This window comes from Epinephelus lanceolatus, chromosome 6 (assembly GCF_041903045.1).
Source record: "Epinephelus lanceolatus isolate andai-2023 chromosome 6, ASM4190304v1, whole genome shotgun sequence".
Classification (NCBI taxonomy): Eukaryota; Metazoa; Chordata; class Actinopteri; order Perciformes; family Serranidae; genus Epinephelus; species Epinephelus lanceolatus.
This window is the reverse complement of record NC_135739.1, coordinates 4,459,360-4,486,252: the sequence shown is the minus strand read 5'-3', so window position 1 is coordinate 4,486,252 and position 26,893 is coordinate 4,459,360. Positions and strand designations below refer to the sequence as shown.

Here is a 26,893-nt window from a genome sequence, read left to right as displayed (position 1 = left end):
ATGTGTGTGCAAGTGTTCCTCAAGAGCAGTCATCCAGAGAAAGGTGGTTGCAAACACAAACACACGGACAAGGACAAGGGCTTCATTTGCATAACCCCCTTCATACCTCACGGTCAAGTTCACAGACATCCGGCCCCGACACCAGGCACTCCCAGAGCTCCTTGGCCCTGTTCCAGACCAGGTAGAGGCTGGCCTCCTGGAGGAAGAAGGCCAGGAAACGCAGGTGGCTGTCCAGATACTAGACGGAGATTCAGAGAGACACGTGTCATCACTGTGACCCTCAAACATACGCTGACAACATACGCTGTGCTGCTCAAGTTTTATTATTATACACAGAAAAATAAAATTAAGTTTGACTCCTTAAATCAAATTGAAATTAAGAAAAGAGCCAATGAGAGAAAGTCGGACACAAACAAACCTCCTGGTAGGTGTATCGTCCGTCCACCAGAGTTGAGCCCGAGAGGCCATTATTTCCAGCAGCGGTCACAGCCAGTCGGTGGCAGCACACGAGGGATCCTGTGATCAGTTTGACGATCTCAAAGTTCTTCTTCAAGTCCTGGATGATGCTCTGCGGGGCGGTAGGGAAAGGTTACCATGGCAACAGTGCACCAACTGTACAACCGTTTCGATTGTGTGTTTGTTTCTGCTACCTTGTCTTGTTTCTGATAGGTCTGCTTGATGAAAGAACGGGTTATCTCGTGCAGCTGACGGAGGGCAGGAACAACCCAGACGGCCTGAGGACTGCTCTGCTGAGACGCCTGTTGAGACACACACGCACACACACCAGACAATGATACACACTAAAGCACACAAACATGTCGTAATAAGATTTTGTAATGAGATTGCTTTGTCATCCCAGACCCAGTGTTTTTGTAGTTGTGTAAACACGAGAAAACAAACCAGAGCCAGGGATGTGAAACACTGAGCAAACTTTGACTGTTTCGGGTTTAAATTTGTTTTCCTACAACTTCTTAGAAAGTCCAAATCAAACATGCGCATCTTTTACATCACCGAGGCTCTGATTAGATTCCTCTTCGCATGAGTATGTGTGCTAGCACTTCCACCAAAGCTGAGCATTCATCCAGCAGCTAAATCACTCATTTAATGCAGCCAGCTCTCACCCAGGACAGGATCAACACCACTGTGTAATCATTCATCAGTGCCAAAGCCCTCTCAGTGAGGCGAGCTGCAGATTAACACACACCTGGTCAAACTGCCTCCTGTTACAATCAAGTGTGAAATTATCAACCTGTGACCAATAAAACCCCTTTGTGGTCAAGCCCTCCTCCACGATTGGTTGGCAGGCGTGAAGCAGCGAGACTGGGTACAGATTTTTCAGTGGAATTATAAATCAAATGGGCTTTTTCTCTTACTTTGGCCAAAGCGTTAGCTTTCTTCTTGCCCCAAGTGCCAGTAAGAAATGAGCTTTGAGTGTCGCTGCCTTTAGAGTCCTCCTGAGTGTGATTTTACAAACATACATTTCATTTGAATCTGCACAAGTAAAGCACATTTCACTGGTCCTTGTTTTCCTATATGTACATGTAAAATACACATTAATTCCATCCATAGAGATTCATGTATTTCTAACCTTAATAATTTCAGTATCAATAAAAATTAAGACTATTTGGTAACAATTTACTTTGAGTCCCCCTATTCATCATTAAAGCTGTAGTGAGTAACTTCTATAATAAATATCTATCATCTATCATCTATCATATTTGCTGAAACTGTCACTTTATTCACCCAGCACTAAATAAGACAGAAAATCTGTGAAGAAAATCATATTCGTCTGCCTACTCTGCTGCTTTTAATGGTCTTACTGCATGAGAAAGACAACAGCCAATCACAGATGAGGAGTCTGTAACGCAGCTGTCAGTCATTTCAACCACTGCTCCTGAACTGAGGTCAAACTGTCAAACTAGGCAGCACTCATCAAATATTAATGGAGGTGTTATAGTGTACTGTTTAGCTGTAAAATGACGTTTGCTTTGGCCAGTGGGCAGTGCTTGGTATTCCTTAGACTGTGTCCAACACAGCAGCTGGGTCACAAACTTTCTCATTTTACAGCTAAAATATGAAATATGTTCCTGAAAACATCTGAGGTGAGAGATGGGTAACGCCTTGACAGAATCTTTATTAATATTTGATCAGCACTGCCTAGTTTGGCAGTTTGACCACAGTTCATGCGCAGTGACTGACATGATTGACAGTAGGGCTGGGCGACATGGACAATAATTCATATCTCGGTATTTTCTATGAAATGAGCTACATGTTTTCAGTTGCAAGTCAAAGCAGCATTTGAGATGTCACGAGCACTTTTATAAAAACAGACTGTAGCCATGTTTCCATCAGCCTGTTTAGATGTGCATCTACAAAGTATCGCATCGGAAAATTATGATGGAAACACCAAAATTTGAATTAAAATTCCCTCGTTCGCACAAACTAAAATACGCTCGTTTTAGCTGTATTTTGGTTGGTTTGAAAAAAATGTTAATTCGCAAAACAGGGGATGGAAACAGTTATGTTTGAATTAAGTCTGACGTAGCGCACCTCTCTCCATGGTGATATCCACACTCCGGGTCAGGAAGGCGGTAATGCATTTACAAGCTGGTTGCCAACCGCCAGAAAACGCAGAAGAAGAAGAATGCGAGACTTGTTTTGTTTCCGGTTCTGCGGAAAACTTGCGCGAGTTCGTAGTTGTCACCAAAGTCCGTACATTTAATGGAAACACACAGGATTCGTATTTCTTTTAATGCGCATTTCCCAATGATTCAAATCACTTTTGGATGGAAACATTGTGATCAAAATAAAATGCAAAGACAGGGATTTTCTCCCCGTTTGAAAATATGCAGCTGCACAACAAGTAAATGAAAAATGATATAAAATAAATAGCAGGGCTGTATGTTAACGTTTTTGCACATAGCCCTGGAGCTACAGAGGTTTAAAGGTTTGCAGCACAGGACACAAAACCATAACATGAGAATAAAAGTATCAAGAAGGCCTAAATCTATTGTAGTTTGGAACACTTAATCTTTGTGGAGTTAAAAAGTCGTTTTCCATCTGTTGGCCTCTCAAATGAATCTAGTGATGGAAAACGATTTAAATCTGTTCATATATTTATGCTATTAATCTTACTTATACGCAGAGCATCAACAGAGAGGCTGAGGGAGGGAAGGAGCGAGAGACACTTTGTCTACGTTATATACATCTTGTATTTGAAATGTCTGTGCTGTCGCTGCATTTTTTAAACACATCTGTTGCATCCCAGCAAGCATTTTTTGGTTTAAAAAACATCTAATAGCTGTCTACATGAGACCTGACGTCTAGGCTAAATCATGGCTGAATTTGGGCTGTCAGTGAAAATTTGGTAGACGTCTAACCATAGCCAAAGTGTAGACGTCATCAATTATACGGCTATGTAGAGACCGTGTCCAAAAAATGGAGATAAACATATTTTAATTACTGTTGACTCTCCATACGTGATTGAATATCATACCGCATGCCATTTGCAATGGCGAAAATTACATTTAATCAATTTCAAAATTAAATCCGCTAGATTTGGGTCACATGTAGGTAGACTAAATCAGAGCTAAATATAGCCAATACGTTTAAATCATGACTATTGCTTGCTGGGATCCAGGCGCTGTCTCATTGTCAAAAAGTAGACTACAACTACGAAGAAGAATGGCATCACGCTATGATCCACCTCACACACAAATTGGAAGGTCAGTGCTGTACTGCTCATGTGTTGAGGTCAATTAATTCACCTCACAGACTGATTCAGCATAGCACGTGCAACATACAGACTGATGTCACACTGTAGACTAATTAACAGACAGATTAAACAGAGGAGCAGCTCTGCGTCTCGCTGAGTGTCACTGGTATGCGTTATGTAACGCAGCTTGACCCTATATCGATATAAACAGTGTTGTCTAAATTTATATCTTGCTTGAAAATATATCAATATATATCGTACATAGTCGTTATTTCGCCATGCCCTACATCTGAATTAATTATGGAAATTACGGACTCAAATAAATACTGAGGCAGCGCTCTGGAACAGGATGATAAAGAAAGAAGAGACTGGGTGACATCAGCCTCTGTAGTGTCACAATATTTCTGGCACGGTCAGAGGGATCAAGGGAATGAACCAAGAGAGGAAATAAGACATTTTTCTTGAGGTTTGAAATAAGAAATAAACTCTGACAGACACTTGTTGTTTTAAACGCAAGCCAGAGAGTGGCCCCATCTCCACAACAGCTCCATGGAATGTTGACATAGATGGAAGAGATGTAAACAAACTGAAGGGAAGCACTAACAAGGACGTGCTAACTTAAAAACAAAGCTGTCACAGCAGGCAGAGACATGTAAGAGCCCAGTGTAGAGTTTCCTTTAAATATGTCAAACTGCATTTTGGAGCTGCACATCGTCTTCATTCATGTAAATACAAAGTCAACAACAAATATAATTACTCTTGGAGCTGATCCTGGAATGACCTCGTAAAACACTTCACTGCAATAAACACTCGCCCCCACATCCGCAGGGACAATAGGAGGCATCTGTAGCGCGTCTGTCTCACCTTCTTAATGTCCTCAATACATTTAATGATGTAACTGCGCTTCACAGTCTCCTTGACAGCGTAGGCATCGCTCAGAATCCCCAGGTGCTCCTCCAACGCCTGCTGAACGAGACTGGTAGGCAGGGTGGGGAGGTGAGCCAACTCCCACAGCACCTCAAGCACCTAAACAGACACACACAAGATGCTTCTGTCTTCACTTTCACAATGAAACTTAACACACTGCAGATTTCAACATCTATTTCTCCTGTTTACTTCTCGCTGTCTTTAGCCCCGACAGAATGACAGATACACCAACATACCTTTCCTGTTGTAGTTTCAGAGCGAGCCTCTCTGCCGATCCTCCCGATCAAACTGAGCAGCTTCTGCCTCACGCGGTCGCTCTCGACCTCCCAGCTCTAAACAACACGCAAACAGATTATTACCACTGTGCGCAGACTTACAACCCACTTTTCACTGAGTCAATTTAGCCCCAAAATGTCACAGAGACAGCACTGACCTTCTGAATGAGGACGAAGAGGTGGGTGAGTTGATCAAAACTGAACTTCACAGCAGCAGCAGCAATGATTGTATGAATGTTTTCTATCACAGTTGATGACTGGCCTGCCTGAAATGGCCACACAGGAATCAATAGATACAAAAAAACGCATGGACATTCTCACACATGAACACATTCAGTATCAGCAATGCTTCTGTGTACATAAAATATGCTAACAGTTGTGTTTAACGTTTAGCAATTACAAACAGAAAAACCTGTTCAACATGATTAAAGGTTTACTATGCAGGATTGTTGGTTGTTGTTTGTAAACACCCTGGCTGGCGAAAGTGAAAGTAAAAAGCCCTGTTTCAACCAAACACTTTCGGTATGATACCTTTGGAACCAAAAGTAACCCTTCAGACATGGTACCTAGACCCACTGCAAACAGAAGTCTTAAATTAAATGTGTTTGTCTCAGACTCCAGCTGCTGTGAGAGGCAGCAAAACATCCTTTCATTTTATAGTTACAGTTTACTAATAAAACTCTCCACAGTATGAACAGTGGTTACATGAGCCTCAAAACCAGACACAACTCAGCCCTGAGCAGAGTGACCATCCTCTACTGACCAATCAGACTGCAGTGTTCACAGCTCCACCTTTTAGTACCAGATCTGTGTGCTAGGTACCCCAACAGAGGGGGGACCAAACATGGGGACAGTACGGAACGGTTCCTTTGGTACCATCCACAACTTTTCAATGCTTCCTTATGAGTCTATACACTGTGTTTCAGGACAATCCTGCATAGCATATCTTTAGTGAAAATGTAATAAATACCCAGAGATGACTGTGTTGTTACTGTTGTGATGTGTGCACTGGTGCTGACCTGTATTTTCCAGATCTTGGAGAGCTCGTCCAGTGACAGTTTACTCCCCAGCAACTCAATGATTCCCTTAATTCTCTCACAGTACTGAGCCTGGTCAATGTTACCTAGGACATAAAAACAGTCAATGACCACAGTGTAAAGAGTCAACTTCAACCTGAAAGCCTGATCATTGTAATGGTTTCCATGTTGTTTGTAAGTGGTTACACAAACTTCAAGTGTTTTGCAGTTTGTGACAGGAAGTGATGGATTTCCTTACCCTCTAGTGCTATTGACAGGACTGAGTTTTCCACCAGCCAGTCCAAAAGTTTATCTGTGTCAATGGCATTTTTCACCGTCTTCGACACTGTACTCTCCTCTATCAACTTTGTCACCTGAGAGACAAAGATACACAAAAACAGTGTGACTTTAGATCAAGATCACCCAAGAAAAAATCATCTTTGCCTGCCTTAGCGTTGACATCTCAGATCCATTAAAAGCTAACCTCTTTGAGGGAGTTCATCTTGGTAGAGAAGTGAGGGGTTTTGAGCATGCGCAGCAGTGTGTCCAGCCGCAGGTCATCCACGACAGTAACCAGCTCCCTCTGGAACCGCATACACAGCAGCTTGATGGCCGACAGCAGGTCTGGGATGCTCACCAGACGCTACAGTTAACAGGCAGATGAGGAATAACTGAGTTAGTAACATCTTGGTTGGCTCACAATCAACATTCACAAGTTCTTAAAGAGACAGTTAAATAAATAATTCTTCTAAATTCTAATCCTGTGTCCCTAATTTAAATTGTTGATTATCTCATGTAAAAAACACCATATATAAAGTATTTTAACAATAAAATCCCTCTCATTTTTCTTCCTGTAATACTGCGAATCATCTTGAGCTTGAGAAAACATACATACATTTACTGAATCAAATGTAATTTGGGGTGACAAGCTAACCCCGCTCATCAGGTAAAACTGCTTAACTGTTAGCTTGTCAGTCAAAGGAGCTAGAGGAGCTTTGTTTACATTTTTAAAACAGCATGATTGTGCTCCAATTTGTTCATTAATCCCTCTTTGTGCTCCTTCTAATCTTACAATAAGGGAAAGCTCCATAACCCCAAGGCACACCAAAGGGCGAGCCAAAATGTCAAGGCACACCTGCATTTGTGTCTGTGCACAATAGCCTCTATAACGCGTGTTAGCACGCTTATCACGACACAAATGTTTATTTTTATTTAATAACATCAAATAATGATTGACAACCAACTATTACTCATGAAAAATTCACAAAATGGTTCAAGAATTAATTTTAAACTCTTTAAAATTACATGAAAGCACCAATAACACATCCATTTAAACAGGAAATAATGTAAGATAATTCTATGTCCTTGTAATTCCCACACACGGGTGAAGGCTTTTATAAATTAAATTAAATTAAATTAAATTAAATCAATTTAAATAACATTTTTTAGGTCGAGTTTGCCTCTTCATTAGGAAATGGGTGTGCACAACACACTGGTGGGGTTTCCATCCCAATGTATCGAAATTATCGAGCGAATTTTGTGAAAATGCACAAAAGAAAATGCGAATTTATGCCTGTTTCCATTCGTTATTGTTTTGCGATTATTGGGTGTCAACAGGAAGAGCAGTAGGTGACGCTTCTCGTGAAAAATGAAAAAAATGAAAACACCCCCGTGGAAGAAGAGTGCGCCATGAGATGACGTCGTAAGAGAGCGTCTTATGCCCACTGTAAACAACAACACACTCAACTGACACTCAACAACTGACCATGGACAGATTCCTGATAAACCTGTCGGCTCTTGGGAGAACTCTGGTTAGCATTTTGTCAGTGTTCACAGTGTACCTAACCATCTTGAAGAAGAGACGACAAAGAAGAAGTTTAATGTTAAGGGTACTGTCGGAAATAGCTGGAAGGAGACCACCGCGTTGTTCTCCGTGTGTATGGGAATCAGACGTTGCGCTAGACTTTTTTGTCGCCGGTCATTTTGACCGACAGGGTCATAAAAATCCGGTCATAATCTATTTTTACCGGTCATTTTCGTTTTTAAATGATTATAAAGATATTCAAAGACATTTAGTTTTCATTCGTTTGTTTTTAATAAATCCAACAAGCAAGTTATAAAGTGTGCATTAATAAGGACATGAACGAAAAGATGAACAGACATCCACACACCCGTGCCACTAATGCGTCTGGTGTGTCCAGGGCGTTATGTAGTTATGCCTGTAGGCTCGTGACACAAAATTAAAATTGTAATGAAGTGATTATGGTATTGAAAAATGTGTTCGGTTATGCACTGTTTGTTATTCTAAATTACAAACACGGTATTTTCTCCTCACGTTCCTCAGCGTGTGCTGTTGTTATTTTATTTTGAAAATTGGCCGGATTCTCTCGTCTTTTCTGTGTCCGACTTCCTGTTTGGTACGATCCGCTCGATCCAGCTTGACAGAAGTGCTCGCGGCTCGCATGAAAAATAGACCAGACACCGAACTGAAGCGCTGCTCCGCGGGCGCCCTGCTCTGCTTAGCAGCCTGTGTGGACAGTCAGATAGGTTAACATGGGCGCTGACTGAAAACTGCCTCCGCTGCTGGGCACTGCGCTTCGGTTCCGCGTCCGGTGTGTCCAGGGCGTTATGTCAACAACGCTACATGAAGCAGATGAATGACTTTTTCTCTGCAGTGTGAAAACGGCAGCCACTTAAACCACTGACTGTGCACTCCGACGCCGGGGTGGTGGGCAGGGGTGGTAATTGCAACCGGTTAAAATGACCGACGGCCTTCAGATTTTCCGGTCATTGTTGTAAAAAAACGGTCAATGACCGAGAATATCCGGTTAACGCGACCTCTGATGGGAACGTAGGCGTGTGAAGGACCTTTGGGAAGTAGTTGTCCAGCAGCATGTCACTCACGAACTCTGGCTGAAACATTTCTGTATGCCAAGGGCCACATTTGAGGATCTGTGTGCCGGTACGTCATCGTTTATTCGCAAAACCTGTTTCCATAGCAAAAAAGGCGCATTTTCTTTTTATCAAATCGCTGACAAATCCACCCCCTCCAAGCGTAAATTTTTTTTTTGCGAATTTTCGGGCGTTTCCATCCAAGTTTTTTTCCGCAATTTAAACCCCACTACTGATACAGTCAATTAAATATTCATTCATAACTTTTTGTATAGCCCCAGTTGAATACTGCATAATTATGTGTGGTTATCACAAATTCCCACGGCACAACTGGATTTGCAACAGGGTACACCATTTGAGAAGCACTGACTCACCACATCTCTGTGTCTCTACAGCTCTCAGTTGTGCTGCATTTGCTAGGCCACGCCCACTTTGCTCAACAACAATCCCATCAGATCTAAAGGACTTGATTTAAATCCCTCTTGTAACTAAACTACACCCATATACTCTGTTTCACAATGAAAGATTCACACTATGCCCCAGATTCATCTGTGCAAGCGCCCTGACCAACCAGCAGTGTCACAACAAGGACACAATCCCTCACTGGCTTCCCAACCCGAATATGCCAACAAGTTAGACCACTCCCGGGTACCGAACATACGTGTTTTAGTCCCTTCTCTCTTTAAATCTAAGTGATAAAAGGGTGACGAATATAAAATGCTACCTTGTCTTTAAGGTCCTTTTCCTCCAGGTTCTGCACATATGTGATCATCTTATGGATGACTGGATCAAGCATGGGCTGGGGAAAAAACAATATGAAACTTTAAGGCCACTGCAGCAGCAAAACATTAAGAGGATACAGCAAATAAAAATAGAATATAAATCTAAATGGTGTCCAAGGGTCATATAAACAAACACATGTGATAGTTTTAACACCGGAACAAGGCAGACCGAAAATAAACTAACAGAATGTAAATTACAACATAATTCAACTGAAAAAATGAAAGTATCCACTCACAAGATCTGGGTCAGTGTACTACTCGAGTGAGTGCGTGTGAGATAGCTCACCTGGACGAGGCTGGAGTTTAGGTATTCTGCCCCAACTCCAAGAGGCTGGACCAGAGCTGACACACACTGTAGGCAGGGGGGGGAGAGACAGAATAACTCAGGCATGACACAAACCAAAAAGGAAATCATTTTATCAAAACCAGCTGAGTATGAGCAACTATGATAAGAACTGTTTATTGCATCTCTCTGGGGTTTTTTTAGGGCGTGTCAGCATAATCTGTCTTGCATAGCTGTGGGAATGGGATTCGTCTACGGGTGTCACTTTTGATGGCTTATTAGGAAGACGTAAACAACAGCAGCCCTCCACCACTCCTCTCAAATTAAAGGCCACAGGTCACATTGTGTTTAAACTGATACTGTGTTTTCACTGGTGCATGTATGCATGTGAGTGAGCGTAAACAGATGTGTGGGTGACTTTCAAATACCGGAGCCCAGCTGTCATTTGTCATTCAGTGCTAAATCACAGGAGCTCAATGAATGGTTCCCGTGTTCCTGTCTTTTTTTTTTTTATCTGGCTATCTTCCATCTCTGCTTCTGGGCTCTCTGCGAGCTGCTCCCGACTCCCCACCTTCCTCCTCTATTCACTCAGTGCCCCCCCCCCCCCCCCCCCCCGCACTTGACTTCCTGTTCAAAGCAGACAAATGAATGACTCAGCCCTGGGAGTCAGTCGAGTAGGGAGCTCTCCTCCCATTATCTTTTCTCCTTTCGCTTTCAGTCTCTTCCTCCTGTGCTTGGAGTATGTTAGGTATCTGACAGCTTACACACTCTGCCGAGCTCCCACTGCCACTGAAGAGTGGTCTGTGCCCGGTCTCTTCCGTATTAATATGCTAATGATTAGAGGGAGTGTGTGTGCATGTGTGTGTGTTCGCACACACTGAATCAATGGCTGTGCACGGCTGTGGTTCCGGCCAGGTTCCCAGAAGGAAGCATCAGTACAAGGATGCCTCAGAACACATAACACAACAGAGCATTTCAACCATCACACAGTGGGAGGATGAGAGAGTGTGTCTGTGTGTAAGTGAGTATTAGTGGGAAGGGGGAAAGAGAGAGACATTCAGTCCCCTGCAGCTGAGAGCGGTGGGGGTAAACATGACGACCTTTCGCCTGCATAGGCTGTCTCAAAGTCTGCCGACAGTGCTTCTCTCCATCCATCACCAGGGCTGGAACTATCCCATTACTCTTAACATACGTCAGACCGTTTGTACGGAAGGCAAAAAGATCAAAGTGAGGATGGTTATTCTTACAGCGATCTCAATTTCGTCTGTGTTGAGCTTCGTCTGGATGGCGGTGAATCCTCCCAACTCTCCAAACTTCACAGAAAAGAAGAGGAGAGGAGAAATATGAGGCCAAACTGACACAACTGTGGCATATGGACATGAAGACAACATCTGGGTGACTGCTCATTACTCACCCGATTCACCAAATCAACCAGCCAACCATGAGGCTCCTGAAAGACATAGTTATGTTTTAGTTATTCAGCAATGACATTGCAAATTATTGTGAGACACAGAACTTTTCTGACGGCTGCTGTGTGTCAGTCACACATGTTCTGCTGAGCCCCAGTGGCTCAGTTACACAACAATGTGGATGAAGAACTCGTTTGTCTGCCCCTGATCATGACTATGAAGAGTAAATAAAGGCTAATAAGGAAGTGTGTATATTCAAACCAGCACAGCTTTACATACTTGCACGTCCGTCTGGATAAACAGGCACACATACTGCAATAAAACTTAAGAGTCCTGACACATGAGGTACCCCTTACTTTCTGATAGGCGTTGCTCGGAGAGACTGCAAACTGGTTAGCCTCTTCTCCAAAAACTTCCGCCCAGTTCCTCTGACAACCCTTCAACCGGTTCTTAAAATGGTACTCGTTGTCAGGGTTGAAGGCCTGGACACAAGGTCAAAGACACAGAATGTAAATAGTTATCTCTTCTTAAAAGTGTCCAATACCTTTGATAAATTGACAGACTGACATTGGGAACGTTTACATGGTGCACACTAATATTTCCGTTATTCCGAATATGACAATATGGTCATGTAAACAGCTTATTCTGAATTACGCCATTTTCCGATTAAGACATGCGGGATATGCCTATATTATTCAGCTTTTTATAGCATTCTTTGGACATGTATGTAGCTTATTTGGAATACGTGTCTCAGTTGGGGTTTTTACCATAGTTTGTGACACACAGCCTCTTGCCTGTTTACAGTCAGCTCTGTGCATTGTCATGGATACGCTGTACACAGGCTAACTCACCAGCAGTGAGCAAGGCTGTGGGGTTGAGATGCATGCCAAAAGAAAAGCCAATATTTCTGCTCTGAAGGAGAAACACACTACTTTTAAAGACTACTTGGATTTTAACAGACCGACCTTTTAAAGAGGGTGGTTAAAGGAATTAAAGTCTGCCACCGGTCAAAAACTTCTGGCACAAGCGACAGCCGTTTTACTTTTTCATAAAGTAAATCGGAGTAAGCGCTGCTGCACGTTAACGGGAATATTAATTAAATATTCATTTTCTTTTTTATCCATGTAGACAGCTTAGTAGGAATATTGTCTTTTCCGGAATGAGGGCAAAAACCGGAATAATTTGTGCATGTACACACAGCCAATCAATCTTCACACCACAGGCCAATTACTCACAGTGGCAGATTCAATTTTAAACGTAGGCTCACAAAAAAATCAGTCTGGGTAAAGCAATTTGCTGATTCAGAGCACGAAAATTATCGAGGCACTTTATTGTTAAAGGGATAGTGCACCCAAAAATATAAATTCAGCCATTATCTACTCACCCATATGCTGATGGAGGCTCAGGGGAAGTTGGATCTCCAGAAGTGTTGTGAGGACTCTAAAACTTCACCTGAGCCTCCATCAGCATGAGGGTGAGTAGATAATGGCTGAATTTTCATTTTTGGGTGCACTATCCCTTTAAGATAGTACCCTTGACACTAAAAATGCACATTTAAAGCAACTTCCTTAATTGATCATCTGCCACATAATAAATATTAATTGATCATTTAAAGTAGTATGTGTTGGTTATTTGTTCTCCAAATGTTCCATCATTTTCAAAGGGTCAGGTCAAGTCAGTTTTTATTTGTATAGCATAAAATCACAATCAAGGTTATCTCATTACACTGTTCATACACAGCAGGTCTACATCATACTCTTTAATTTACAGAGACACGAAATTTCCCCCAAGGGTGAACACTTGGCAACAGCAGTGAGGGTGTTCGATTTATTCTAAAGTTAAATAATTTTTTTTTTAAAGAACAAATACAAAAAGACAGGTTATTAAAAGGCAAATATTAAGAGAGACACACCATAGTCAGGACTGCCATCAGGTTCACAGGTGTGGGGTCCTGCTTCACCCTCTCTGCCACCAGCTCCACCAGCAACATGAGCATGTTGTAGATTCCCTCGTGAATCTCCGTGCCCCATTTGTGCACAGCACTGCTGGTCAGCAACTGGTGATGGTGAACAAAGCAGACAGGAAGGAGAAAAGTCAGGAAAATGTGTGCAAATGAATCAACTACTACAGTCAATCTCTGCTCTGTTTCATTGCTCACCTTTTTAAAGGCCTCCGGCATGCACCGATCCATGAACCGCTTGCAGTTCTCGTCAGCGTCAGCAAGACCTGACAGAGAGGGAGAGGTTTGATTCACATATTTATCCCACTTCGACACATGGGGGAAAAAATAGCTGTGACGAGGGAGATACAGATTGAGCCATGTAGCATGAGGGTCCAAAATAACAACATGTGATAAACACCCAACAGTTCAAAACAAAACATGTCGCCCACACAATAACGCAGATGGAGAGTGTTTAGTTTAATGCAGATTTTCAAAAACTAATTTCATCCCACACAATTATGGTCTTACCATGCCGGGCGAGGCAGGTGGAAGCGATAAGACACTTGCCCAGAGACTCCTCTCTCTTGTAAGGTATGGACCAGTGGTCGGTGAAGACTCGACTCTCCAGCTCATACAGGTTGGTGGTGGGAAACTCCATGCTGCCCCCAGAGCAGTTCCCATTCTCATCATTGCTCCTCTGTAAACACACACACGACATAATTACAACATAATGCTATGGGTAAGCGTATTTCTCACAGCTCGTCCCTGCGTGGACCATTGTTTTAGGACACTGCAGCTGTCCTCTGTGTGAGGTTAATCCAAACGGCCTCTGGCAATGATAAAGTCAGAGAGGATGATGCTTGATTCTTTCTCTCCCTCTGGGAGAAAAGCGATAGCAGTCATTTGGAAAGTGTGTCCTCTCCTCAACAATCTGTCCTTCATCGCTACATCTTTTTGTCTCTTCTATTTCCTCCCAAGAAGCTTAAACAAATCCAGACCGGTGCTTGTTTTAAGTGTTTCACTGAGCGATACAGAAAAGGGTTGTGACGTGTAAGACAGGGTGTGAGCGCTTAAGTCAAATGTAATAAACACCCTGCCACATGACACGACACTGTCTTATTATCAGAAGGATGCTACCCACGATGACATATTTTCACAGATCATATCTGAGCAGTTATGAAGGGCAAGTTAAAATTCAACTCATTCAAAGTCATCTTTTACACCTTCTGCATTTATGGTTCAAAATGCTAAGTTCAGGTTTAGCATAGAAGTGCTATTAAAAGAAAATGGCCTGTGGCAGTAAAGTCTATGAGTCCACGTGGTGAAAGCAGACAAAGGATTATTGAATTATTTACATCATAAAGTTGTTTACATATTCATGAAGTCATCTGATTATTCATTATTAAATTGCAGAACTCCCTCCTCTGAAATAGTGCTGCCCTGTGAAACATTTCAGAACACATGTGCAACACTAAAGCGAGTCACGTCTGAATTCAACTAATGATTTATGTTTGCACTGTAACTCTGCAAAGCATTTAAGCATAGTAATCTGTGGAGACTGCTGTGTTGCATCAGAAGGTATCTTAAAGGGACAGTTTACTCCAAAATCAAAAATCCGTATCTTGACTCTTACCTGTAGCGCTATTTATCAATCTAGATTGTTTTGGTGTGAGTTGTAGAGTGTTGGAGATATTGGCTGTAGAGATGTCTGCCTTCTCTCAAATATAATAGAACTCGATGGGACTTGGCTTGTGGTGCTCAAAGTGCCAAAAATATACATTTTTAAAACCTTAACAGCAATGTCTCTTTCTAGAAATCATGATCTAGTTACTGAAGATAATACACAAACCTTGTTGTGAGCAGTTTCATGTAGGAACTATTTTCTGTCTACCCAACTACAACCACTAAGTGTATCAATGCACAGAAGGAAGTGTGCATCTACTAATGGCTCGTTCTTGTGACAGCACAAGATGTAAACATTTATGATGTCCACCTCAGATGAGATGTCACATTAGCTAGCTTAGCGGTCCTAGGTTACTATACAATCAACTTTGAGTTAAGATTACTGGCCAACCTCTGGCACAGTTCTTTCAGGCAACCCACAAAATGTGCATGCTCAGACTTGCTAAGTGTATTTCTGCTGACCCCTCGCATGTTCTAAAAGGAGAATACCAACTTCTGCACTTCAAAGGATGATTCAGAGTCCCTCCATTTAAACACAACAGGTTGAAAATTTTGTCTATACATCAGTCTATCCTGTTGCTAAACCAAAATCAGTGTGCTCCTGACTAAAGTGTGAATCTGAGGATGTTAAATGATGTGTTTCATGGTCATAATTGTTTGGTGTGCTTTCATGAGGATGTGCTGTTTGTGCAATTGCATGTCTAATTTGTGTGTGAACTCCTTGAGCTGAGCTGTCTGAGGACGCAAGATGAATTTCAGTTTGAAGTGACAATAAACTTGCATTGTGGGTGAGCTAGCAGTATCTATGTGGTGATAGGGCTGGCAGATGTCGCTTGGCAGAAAGAAAATAGTTCCTAGTGCATAAAACTCCTCACAACAACATCTGTGGATTGTCTTAAGCAGCCGGGTTATGATTTCTACAAAGAGACATTGCTGTTGAGTTTTTGAAATGTATTTTTTGGCGCTCTGAGCATCACAAGCTGAGTGCCTTCTAGTTCCATTATATTCAAGAGAAGGCAGACATCTCTACAGCCGATATCTCCAGCACTCAGGGGCTCACACCAAAGCAGCCTAGACTGATAAATACCATTACACATAAGAGAAAAATATAAATAATTTTGAATTTGGGGAGAAGTTCTCCTTTAAACTATAACTGAGCCCTGGGATTCAGCTCTCACTACATTATAAATGACTAAAACTAATACAACCCATTTGTCCATTTTGCCTGCGGCACTGTGCAGTAGAAATATTAATAAAGCAAAGTATAGTTAGGTCAAATCTTCCCATTGTGAATACATCTCCACATATTTGCATACATAATGGTCAAAGTGTTCAGAGCATGTTACACTGCGCTGCACACTGATACATATATAATATAAAGTGATGGACTGGACAGAAAGAAGAGGAGAACAGGGGAGAGGGAAGGGGAGAAGGCGGCAACAGAGAAGCGTCATATTTCATCCTTTCCCTTTCTAGGAAAATTAGAAATGACAGATAGATGGACGAGAGGAAGGAAAAAGAGAGACTAACCTAACACCGGTCCTGGAAAACACTAGGTCAAAAGAGTAACCAAAAGGAAATTTTTTTATTTCTAATCCAGAACTGACAATTTAAATTGAGCATAAAAACAGGTTCTTTCATTTAAATTAAAGGAATACCTTCCTGTAGTTGTACACAACATGCAGAACCTGTCACAAATAGTAATCAAACATGCAAACAAACATGTAACTGAGCTGCAAAGCTCTATGTTTCACAGCCTTTAGGGGAAAGGTTCAGGTCTCAAAGCGGGCACAGCACATGTGTGTGGTTGTGCAGCACGATGAGGTAACTCACGCCGCGCTGTCACTATGCACCCTGCAACCCTCCTGGGACCCCCTGCAAAAACTGCAATGTGTTAGTGTGTGTGTTAAGGAGACTGCAGGACTATATTTAGGAGCAAAACATGGGGCCAAAGACCTGTGACATGCCTCTTAAGCACAAATACAGCAAACAGGGGAAGCGAATAAAGGAAATAAAGCACTTTCATCCTTAAAGCTGCATGTTTCAGAGCTTACTATGACATGTGGGAGTGACACCTGTTAATGTCGCCATTTCACGACAAATAGAAATTCTGTTAATGCTTCAATAATATACATGAGTAGAGAAATCCATTACAATAATGGCTCAAACACAGATGAATCATTCATTAGACAAGCTGGTTTAAATGGAAAAATAGGCTCAAATTAGACTTCTTTGGCATGTGGGCATACATGAAAAATCTTTTTGGCAGCTCTTAGTGAAATTTAATGAACTCAGAGAGTGAGTCACTTTGGGCTGAGTTAGTCTGTAACAATGCCACTGTTGGCATATTGACATAAATAGGCTCATTATCCACAGTAACCTGCAAGCGCATGCCATTTTCTGCATACTGTAAATAACAACTGTTGTTTGTACTACACTTACTATAACAGCCTGCATCAGAGTGTGACAGCAGTAAGAGAGTATGAGGAGGAAGAAAGATGGCCAACAGGTACTGGGACCACTGTAGTTTATTTGTGCCTATTCTGCTGACCCATATTAATCACAGCAGCTCAAACAGCTATCAAAGGGATACAACAAGTGGTTGGGAAGTTTGAATCAATAATGATACAGTTAAAAGGATTTGTGACTTTCTAAGAATGTGTTGCCTCCTCTGGCAGCATCTGCAGGGTTTAGGAGATCTGAGAGAGCAACAGGCTTCAGGTCAAGTTACTGTGGGCGAGTTTTCTCCAGCTCCACGAGGTGCCAATCAAAGCAATAATGGCATATCTTGTGTGGTCAGGTATTTATGATCAGTTAGCTGTTACAACACGACATTAACACTGCGAACTAGGACAACATGATACGACCTGCAGGTAAATCACTGACAACTGTCAGGGAACCCATAGCTGGCCTCACAGCATCACATGCACGCACAGATTCTCCAACAGTAATCACTGAGTGACACCAGAAACTGGCATTTTGACAGCTGAGAATGTGCACAGACGAATTATCAAAATGGCTACGTATGGTTGAGACACTGCGAAACCGCTTCGGAGTCCCGGTTCGAGTGGACTGCAACCTCGGTGGGAGCTGAGCACGGTTGACGCTGTCAGCCAACCTGAAAGCTAACGTCGGCTAACCTCTGCAAAGCTGCTGCAAGGCAAACTGAATGATCCGGCCAGCTGTCCGCGGGCTAACTGATAGCACTGATTACCCACCAGCAGAGTAACGTTACTGCCAGTTTAAATGTGTGACTGAAGTGATGCCTCTGTGCTGCTACACCTGGTCCTGCTACTGGCGCGTTCAACTCCCAACTAACGTTAGCTAGCCTGCTACCGCCTGCTACTAGCTAGCTGGGTTAGCTTGTAAGTTTAGAATAGCGATTTCGGTTTATTCCATCATGTAAGTAGCTATGCTTCATGTTAGCACACAGTTCTCCAGTCAATATGAGCCACTGACGAGCTCTGTCCCGTGAGACAGGAGAGTATTTCACCTCCTGCTCTGACAGCTCACGTTGGGCTCGGTGCACCGACGCTGCTAAGTTTAGCTAGTTAAATGGGCGAGTCCACTATTCCCCAGTAAGTTCCAATTAGCCCAGTTCTCCTCCCTCGTTCCTCCAGTTGATGCTCTGTGAAACGCTAGTTGCTCTTACCTCGCTATCCACGACATCGTGGTAAGCAGGCGGGGGATCAAACCCTCCAGTCCCGGTCCGCCCGCTGTTTTCCCCGTCTCCAGTCGAGCCCACGCCGGGGGCAGGCCCGCTCTCCATCGGCTCGTATCCATACCCGAGTCCGGGGCTTTCGTTTGTCAGGAGCGCCACTGCCTCGTTTATGTCGTTCTTTGCCAGCCGAAGCGCTTTCCGTATCACGTCGGGGTCTGGGAAACCCATGCAGAGGAGCGTCGTTATGTGCTGCTCCTCTTCGGTCTCCATTTTTTGGGGTGTCTCAGTCTCTCGGGCTAATAGTAACGGGGTGTTCGGCACAGCCCTGTAGCTGTGCACGCCGCCATGTTTACAGTCCGGCGATACTAGCCTGTCACGATCTGGCTTCCCCTACAACAGCGCCGACACAGGTTGCCAAGAACTGCATGCCTCTCGCGGGAGCGCGCACAGTCCTGCACGGCAATGGTTTCTAGTAACAGTATTTTTTACTGTCCGGGGAATCAGGAATGTATGGAAGTCCATTTTCACCCGAAAAAAATTCATGCCTTTAACAAAAATAAATAAATAAAATAAAATAAAATAAAATAAAAAAATAATACCCATATACCTTATATATATAAAGTGTGTGTATATATATATATATATATATATATATATATATATAGATATATATACATATATATATATCTACCTTAAGAGGACTTACTATATCAAAATTTACCATTTCATTATTTATTAATACAAGATTTTTTTAAATTGAAAAACATGAGAAGTCCTACATGTTGTTATGGTTACGAAGATTAATGTTTAATAGCAGTATATTTTTATTGTCCAGGGAATCAGGGATGTATGGAAGTCCATTTTCACCAGAATTTAATATATATATATATATATATATATATATATATATATATATATATATATATATATATATATAATTTCTTTCGATTTATCACTCCATCATTTATTAACACACATGTAATCATGTGCATCAAATGCATCTCCTGTTATTTCAGCAAAGGTAAATGTTATCACGCTGAGATGATGAAATGTATCTCCAAAATGTATGCTAGTGAAAACAAGTTTCTATAGAACTCAGAAAAGCTAATTTAGCAGCCAAGAAAAGCCTCTCCTGTTATTTTAAACGACTATCAAGGTATGAATGGAGAAACATAGATGTTGAGATGAAATTGTTTATGGTATCTACGTTAGAATTACAATAAAATTACAATAAACAACTCACTTTGGGGAATTAAATTGTATGAAATCAATATTATATTGGTATTATATTTTAGTTGTTATTAGAAAACAAAGAAAGTAACCAAAGCATGCAAAGTATTTTGGTTTCTTGTAGTTGTAAAATACATTTGTGTTGCTTTTGTTTTTTAAAATGGTGATAAAAGTCTGGGAAACAAGTTTCATTACATTTCGAGGTGGCAAACTGCATTCTCACATTTAAATAGCAGAGAGAACCAAATTAAATTTTAAATTAAAGCAATTGCAAAATGAAAACAGTCAAACATACAGCATAATGTGCATTGGTGATTTATTGCATAGGCAAGAAACATAAATGTAGAACAGAAACATTGCAATAAAAGCATTACAATACTATTTAAAATGTGTACAGTTTAACTGTTTAAAATGACAGAGCAAGACAGGAGTTTCCAAAAATATATATTTTCAGGGATGTGCAAAGGCTCACAATAATAATAACAAACTTATATTTAAAAGACTTTATTCTTAAATTCAATGACCTTTTTTTTTGTTAAAAAAATTATATATGGTAAAAGTTATTATCTGTAATCATTCTGGTGACACGCTGCAGCCTTCATACAACATACTTACTCTAAGATAATTATATTTTATTTGCACAGGTGAACCTTTTTGTCTTGGTTTCGTCTTTTTAGTGACTGATTAAATACTAATTTAAAGTCTGATAAAACCAGTATAAATGTTACCAGCAAAAAAAAGAAGTTGGGGAAAAAAGACAAGATAAAAGTAGTTTGAAATATTTCCGACTGTAATTAACCGCTGGTGTCTCACAGTCCAGCCTCAGACACCACCAGGGCGTGGCAATGCGCGCGAGTAGGGGTGGTGGTTGTGGTGGCGGGCGGACGTCACGTGAACACTCCGCTCATGTGACAAGGAAAAAGTCAAAACAGGAACAAAATGGCTGCAATTGGCGACGACGCCGCAGCAATGGACAGCATCTCCAGGGCACCAGCGGCCCACTTAGCGGCTCTGAACGCGGCTGCGAGCGCCAGCAGTCACACGGAAGGCCCGGAGGATGTGACAGAAAGCCCGGCGGTCGCTCCCAAAAAGCCCAGCACGAACAGTGAGGGATGCTTCATTGCAGCTTCCGTAGCTTGCTAATGCTAACGTAGCATATAATAACCAAATTATTTTTGACTTTCAGTGTGGGTTACATTGTAGACAGTCATTGTCTGTTTCCATATGTTTTACATTTTCCCTGTATTTAGCTTTATTATTTATTTTACTCCATTTTTCGATATTGTTTGAACTAAATGGACAAGCTGTGTTTTGTGTTGTCTTCATCCTGCTCCTGATTCTTTGGCTCAGATGATGGTGGTGTGGAGACAGCAGAGGAGGCAGTGGAGCCAGCAGAGCCTGATATCAACGAGCTGTGCACTGATATGTTTGAAAAGATGGCCATCTTCCTGCAAGGGGAACTAACAGGTCTTGTAACACATTGCACACTTCCTCATTTTCTCTTCCTTAGTCTCTGCACAGAGGAAAACATATTAGCCAGAACAGTGATTTACTGGTGCACTCCTTTTGTTTCTCACTTTCATTTCATTCATTTATTTATACAGGAAAGGAAGTAACAGAAGCTTTGAGTTACAGGTGAAACCGGACTGACTCAGTTAAAACAAAACAACAAAAACATATTACAATACAGAATAAAAACCAAAAATCAACATAGGCAGCTACATACATAATGCAAAGCAGTGTACTGAAGTGGAGTAAAATAGGATATGGGAGTTAAATCAGTGGCTGCAGGCATGTCCTTCCATCAGACAGTGTTTATATGTGTTTGAAATGTGCAATAGAGGTTATTGCTCTAATGTAGTGTGGGATCTCGCTCCAGATCTCATTGTAAGTGTGACAAAATGATCTTTGACCATAATTGTTTCTGTGGTACAGGAACAAGTGCATGCAAAATTGCTCTAGTCATGCGTTGCTGTCTTGTGGTGTGACTTGGAAGTAGAGCAATAAGTGTAGGACTGGAGTTGTTATTTAGGATCTGAAAATAGAGTTTAATGGCCAGATCATTTGTGTGGTTTTGAAAAGTCAGAGCATTAGAGTATGAGAGTGCAGTGCAGTGATGAGTCCAACAGGGGAGGTTTCCATCTTGTAAGCTCTGTTGTATAGTCTTACCATTGGTTCTATGGTTTCCTTTGCTGTGAGGAACCAAACTGGGAGACAGTAGAATATTTTCGAGAGAGTGATTGCATGTAGGTATGTGTCTGAGACAGCAGGGGTGAGATATGGTCTGATCTTGTTATAGACGTATAGTCTCTGGTTTAGCGTCTTTGTTAGGTTCTGAATGTGGTGTCGATAAGTGAGGAATACTCAAAGATATTTGTAGGTTTCTGTGATGGTTAGTGTTTGATTTGCGAAGAGAGAGGAGGAGCGCACACCAGGGTTGGAGAGGTGCTGACCATTGACGAAAATATACAAATTTGAAAAAAAGATGTCAGGCGCACACTCTAAGAGTCGATGCAGAAATGTTTTCTTTTATTCAAGTACCAACGTTTCGACTAGACCATCTTCATCAGGGTATGGATGAAGGGGGTACTATACCCTGATGAAGACAGTCTAGTTGAAACGTTGGTACTTGAATAAAAGAAAATATTTTTGCATCGAGTCTTAGAGTGTGCGTCTGACATCTTTTTGTTTGATTGTGTGTTTGATTTGCAAAATGAATAGGGTCAGACATAGATATTGTTTTTTAGGGGACTGAAAATACATACATTCTGTTTTCTTGACATTGACAGTCATGTAAGTGGTTAAGATTAGATGATAGTTTCGATTACAGTGTCATAGCATATAGTAAACAATTAGACTATTTTCACATGTTAGAAAGGTCATTGATATAAAGGAGAAGAAGTACGGGGCCCAAAATGCTGCCTTGTGGAACTCCCATTTTACAAGTTAGAGGGGGAGATGTTACCTGATTTTAACTACTTGAAATCTGTGGGATAGATAAGAGGAGAGCATTGATATCACAGAGGGGGGAGTTGAAATGAGCTTAGTTTATTCAGCTGAATATGATGATTCTCTGTATCAAAGGCTTTGCTTAAATCAACAAAAATGGCTCCAATGACATGGCCTTTGTTGAGTGAGGAAAGTATTTTTCAATAAATGGTAAAAAGCAGACATAGCTGATCGGGTACAGCGGAAACCGTATTCTTTTCATGCAAATAATTTCCATGTTCTTACTTTACCAGGGACTTGCGAGGATTACCGTCTGTTGGAGAACATGAACAAGCTCACCAGTCTGAAGTACATGGAAATGAAGGATATCAGCATCAACATCAGCCGTAACCTGCAGGATCTAAACAACAAATGTGAGTGAGATACATTATGTGCACACACACAAAACAGTCATTATTTCTAGTTCATGTATTATTTTTACTACTACACCATGAACATGTGGCTGGTATGTGTGTTTGGTTTAGATGCTAGCCTACAGCCCTACTTGGACCAGATAAACCAGATTGAAGAGCAAGTGTCTTCACTTGAACAGGCTGCTTACAAACTGGACGCATACTCCAAGAAACTGGGTAAGACTCAAGTGCAAAAGTTTGCGTATAATATATTAGAGGTCCAGTGTGTAGGATTTAGGGGGATATATTGGCAGAAATATAACAGAATTAACACGTTTTCTTTTGTGTTTATTCATCCATTCATTCCTTTTTTCATCACCGCTTATCCTGTTAGAGGTGGCGGGGGGGCTGGAGGCTATCCCAGCTGACACTGGCAAGAGGCGTGGTATGCCCTGGTTGGTCGCCATACCATCACAGGGCTGACACATAGAGACAGACAACCATTCACACTCACATTCACACCTACGGACAATTTAGAGTCACCAATTAACCTGCATGTCTTTGGACTGTGGGAGGAAGCTGGAGCACCTGGAGGAAACCCACGCTGACACGGGGAGAACATGCAGACTCTGCACAGAAGGGCTCCTCCACTCTGAGTTCGAAACACGAACCCTCTTGCTGTGAGGCGACAATGCTAACCACTGCACCAACAAAACAACAAAACAGATTTTTGAACATGAAATTGTTTTACTCAGCGTTTTAACCAGATTAAGTCACTGGGTATGCTTGTTTTGGAGAGGAAGAGATCTCTACAGATAATTTGGCTCCTGTTAAAGACACCCTGAACATGTGGATGTTAAGTTACCTGAGACAAAAGGTGAGCACACATTAGCAGGTGCTGGGCTAGCAGCCTTTTTCTGACAAAAACAGCATTGGAGAAACACTGATTTGCAATGTGGAACTGCTTTACTCTGTTTTTACCACCTTGAATCACCTGCTCCATTTGTTTCAGAGAGGAAGAGACCTCTGCAGATGAGTTGGCTCTCAGTAAAAACCTTCTGAACAATAAACACTGAAGTAGTTCCAGGTTTCAGCTGGTTGCAGTTTGCTATCTTCACCACTAGATACCTCTAAATCTCCCTAAAACTTACACACCAGACCTTAAAGTCAAAGACTGTATTGAGTGAGAGTGATAATATGTGAATTAATTGGAATCCATTACACACTGCAACATAACATAAATGTTATACGTTTATTCCTGCAAGTTAACTAATGTTCTTACTAACTTGGCGAAATCAACAATAATATTTGTAAAATTCTACAATTTGCTTCCTTCACAATGTTTGGTGGGTGTCTGTTTTTCTGTTAATTAGAGCTCACACCCTGCATGACAGAAACATGACAGCCTCTCACTCTGTTTGCTGGCTACTTTGTCTGGTATGTGTGGCTCAGACCAATAATAGTACAGCCACATTTATCAGCTCATGTTGCAAAGCATTATGAACTGTACCAGCAGATGGCGCTGTGATACCACACATAATTCCTGACCTAAATGCCTCCACAGTACAGCATACAGAGAGTCAAACATCACCCCATTGTGTTGTATTTGGACTCAAGCACTCATTAGCTACAGAGTGATCACATCCCTGTGTTTTCTTATCTTTACAGAGGCCAGGTTCAAAAAACTGGAGAAGCGATGAGAGGGAAGAAGAGGCAGACTGGAGAGTTATGGTGCCTTCTCACCTTCTTTAACCCTGCCTCGCCTTCCTCGCTCCCTGCCAGTGGAGCCAGGAGCTGTGGGGAGGATGTGAACTGAGACTGAAACAACAAACAGTCAGAGCCACTTTGACACCTAGAGAGGACCCTAGAGGAAGCAGCTGAAAGCACATGAATTAGTACTGCAGCATTTGGCTTAGATTTAATTCCAGCATCACTGATTTTAGCAGCAGTCATGCAGCCAAGATGAGGGAGAGTGTGTGGTGTGTGCCCACATTGTGCATATACACTTTATGTTAAATAAACCTGCTTAATTAGTAGCATATCTTAATTGAATGGTGGAATCACATAATACTAACTTACTACTAAACATAAAGAAACACAGCAGATCGGCAGAGACTTGTACTTTGTCGTATGTAGATATTTATATGATGGAGCATGATCATAGATGTGTTTTTAATAAAGCCTCAGCCTTTTAATTCTGAGCATTTCAGGCAACTGACCTCTGGACAGATAGATTTCCACTTGGTCGCCTGACGTGCATTGGGATTTGTTGTTGTCACACATTGATCTGTCTGGGCTGTGTTAATAGTATCACAAACTGATTAACTTATAGAGTTTGGTATAAATAAAAAGGTTACTGTGTAGAGCACAGAGCAGCTGGAAATCACACTATCTCTGTAGAATGAGTTTAAAGTCTGCAGTTTGAAATAAAGGATACTTGATAAGTATGATAGGTTGTTTATCTGGAGATTTTGACACTGAAAACTGGAAGTTTTTTAAATAATAAATCATGATGTGCATATCATTACGTGACTGTTTCCTGTTACTGACAGCAGATGGCAGACCTGCACCACGATAGAGATTTGAATTGATGGTGTGAGATATTGTATCGTTCTGGAAAAACTGATCCACGGCTGAAGGAGCTTTGACTTTCAGCCTTCTCAGAAGAAGAAAAACCCCCGGGAAGAGTAAGACCAACAGAGGGAAACAGATGAGATATGCTCAACAATTTAAAGGAAAGGGTGAATGGGTGACTAAAGATGTGTGCGATGCCCTTTGCCTCCTTTGTTTCCTCCTTTATATTAGCTGTCCCAGAGCAGAACCCAGAACCCTTTTTGCCATGGGCAACAGATTATCTAAACTGACAGGACCTCCCTCCTGACAGTGTGTGGGTTTGTGTGTGTTGCACATGTACTCTCGTGTATATATGTTTGTGCAGGACCTAATCTAAACCAGGTCTCTGTCATTAGTCCAGTTGAGGCCCAGGCACAGAGGGAGCTCATTATTCATACTGTAACATTATTTACTGTTGCGCTGTGATCTTCCATCTCTCCCTTTCCCCCTGCCTTTTTCCAGGGCCCTGGGGCATAAATTCAGCTCCACTCCCAAAGGCTCTCAAATCAGGTCTATTAAATGATTTTGGGGTTGTTTTATAAAAGCTAAATGTGAGTGCCAGGAAGCAGTCAAGCATAGAAGAGAAGGTAACATAATAATCATAGGTAAACTTTTTTTTTAGTATTATTTAGTTTGGAAAGTACCACAAAACCGGACCATACTGTAGTAATATAGTTAGGGTGTGGGAATTTAATGTGTGTATTAGTGGCTTTCAAACCAGCTGGATGTTAAGTGCAGATGCAAGAACTGGTATATGTTACAGAATACAAGTCAGGCCTGTACTCTTGGTATTACTCAACCGATAAATCGAATTGAGATGCCAAGAAGATATGGCACTACCAGGTCGTCATCTCATTTTTACACCCCGCCATCTCATCTTAAAGAATTCATCATCTTAAATGAAGTGCTGTTATTCTAAGGGTGTTGCCTATACAGAAAAGGAAGCAGCCAAACAAAAGACATATACATCCAAAAATGACAGCCACTTGGGTTGATGTATCTTTAGTAATCTGCAGAGGAACGATCGTTATCGCAGCAGTGTTTCTTTATCTTCTTTTCCATATATTTCCAGTTGAGGTCTAATATGAAAAGTGTTCCCACGTTCCACTGAGTATGCGTGTGGA

At 41.6% G+C, this 26,893-nt stretch overlaps 2 protein-coding genes across 6 annotated transcripts in view; one reads left to right on the top strand and one right to left on the bottom strand.

Moving 5' to 3' along the window:
- The window catches only part of usp24 (ubiquitin specific peptidase 24), a 46,114-nt gene extending 27,143 nt beyond the window's left edge, over positions 1 to 18,971 (bottom strand). For 2 of the 4 annotated variants that reach the window (XM_033621446.2, XM_033621447.2), the window contains exons 1-19: positions 18,577 to 18,971; positions 13,770 to 13,938; positions 13,458 to 13,525; positions 13,212 to 13,355; positions 11,656 to 11,781; positions 11,305 to 11,340; positions 11,138 to 11,203; positions 9,894 to 9,959; positions 9,550 to 9,624; positions 6,418 to 6,576; positions 6,193 to 6,307; positions 5,937 to 6,040; positions 5,076 to 5,183; positions 4,879 to 4,974; positions 4,580 to 4,741; positions 1,374 to 1,454; positions 651 to 758; positions 419 to 568; positions 107 to 238 (exon numbers count right to left, since the gene is read on the bottom strand). In XM_033621446.2, coding sequence (XP_033477337.1) covers positions 107 to 238; positions 419 to 568; positions 651 to 758; positions 1,374 to 1,454; positions 4,580 to 4,741; positions 4,879 to 4,974; positions 5,076 to 5,183; positions 5,937 to 6,040; positions 6,193 to 6,307; positions 6,418 to 6,576; positions 9,550 to 9,624; positions 9,894 to 9,959; positions 11,138 to 11,203; positions 11,305 to 11,340; positions 11,656 to 11,781; positions 13,212 to 13,355; positions 13,458 to 13,525; positions 13,770 to 13,938; positions 18,577 to 18,855 — 2,244 coding nt within the window. In that variant the 5' untranslated portion in view covers positions 18,856 to 18,971. The remainder of the gene's footprint in view (positions 1 to 106; positions 239 to 418; positions 569 to 650; positions 759 to 1,373; positions 1,455 to 4,579; positions 4,742 to 4,878; positions 4,975 to 5,075; positions 5,184 to 5,936; positions 6,041 to 6,192; positions 6,308 to 6,417; positions 6,577 to 9,549; positions 9,625 to 9,893; positions 9,960 to 11,137; positions 11,204 to 11,304; positions 11,341 to 11,655; positions 11,782 to 13,211; positions 13,356 to 13,457; positions 13,526 to 13,769; positions 13,939 to 18,576) is intronic. The other 2 variants (XM_033621448.2, XM_078168490.1) reach the window with 1 other exon arrangement.
- Positions 18,972 to 20,709: 1,738 nt separating this feature from the next.
- On the top strand, positions 20,710 to 25,680 carry bloc1s2 (biogenesis of lysosomal organelles complex-1, subunit 2). 2 transcript variants are annotated; one of them, XM_078168489.1, is made up of 5 exons: positions 20,710 to 20,920; positions 21,166 to 21,282; positions 23,058 to 23,177; positions 23,289 to 23,393; positions 24,530 to 24,802. In XM_078168489.1, the coding sequence occupies exons 1-5, from the start codon at positions 20,755 to 20,757 to the stop codon at positions 24,556 to 24,558; spliced, it is 537 nt and encodes a 178-aa protein (XP_078024615.1). In that variant the 5' UTR covers positions 20,710 to 20,754; the 3' UTR covers positions 24,559 to 24,802. The 2 variants fall into 2 exon arrangements, with proteins under 2 accessions (XP_078024615.1, XP_033476686.1); XM_033620795.2 differs by lacking the exon at positions 24,530 to 24,802 and adding an exon at positions 24,825 to 25,680 and having other exon boundaries at positions 20,713 to 20,920.
- Positions 25,681 to 26,893: the final 1,213 nt, after the last annotated feature.

What these genes read in the sequence shown, in the direction of transcription:
- bloc1s2 (XM_033620795.2), top strand. Translation starts at nt 20,755, where the DNA reads ATGGCTGCAATTGGCGACGACGCCGCAGCAATGGACAGCATCTCCAGG. An exon ending in GCAGGATCTAAACAACAAAT is followed by an intron (nt 23,178 to 23,288) that starts GTGAGTGAGATA and finishes TGTTTGGTTTAG; the next exon opens with ATGCTAGCCTACAGCCCTAC. An exon ending in CGCATACTCCAAGAAACTGG is followed by an intron (nt 23,394 to 24,824) that starts GTAAGACTCAAG and finishes TTATCTTTACAG; the next exon opens with AGGCCAGGTTCAAAAAACTG.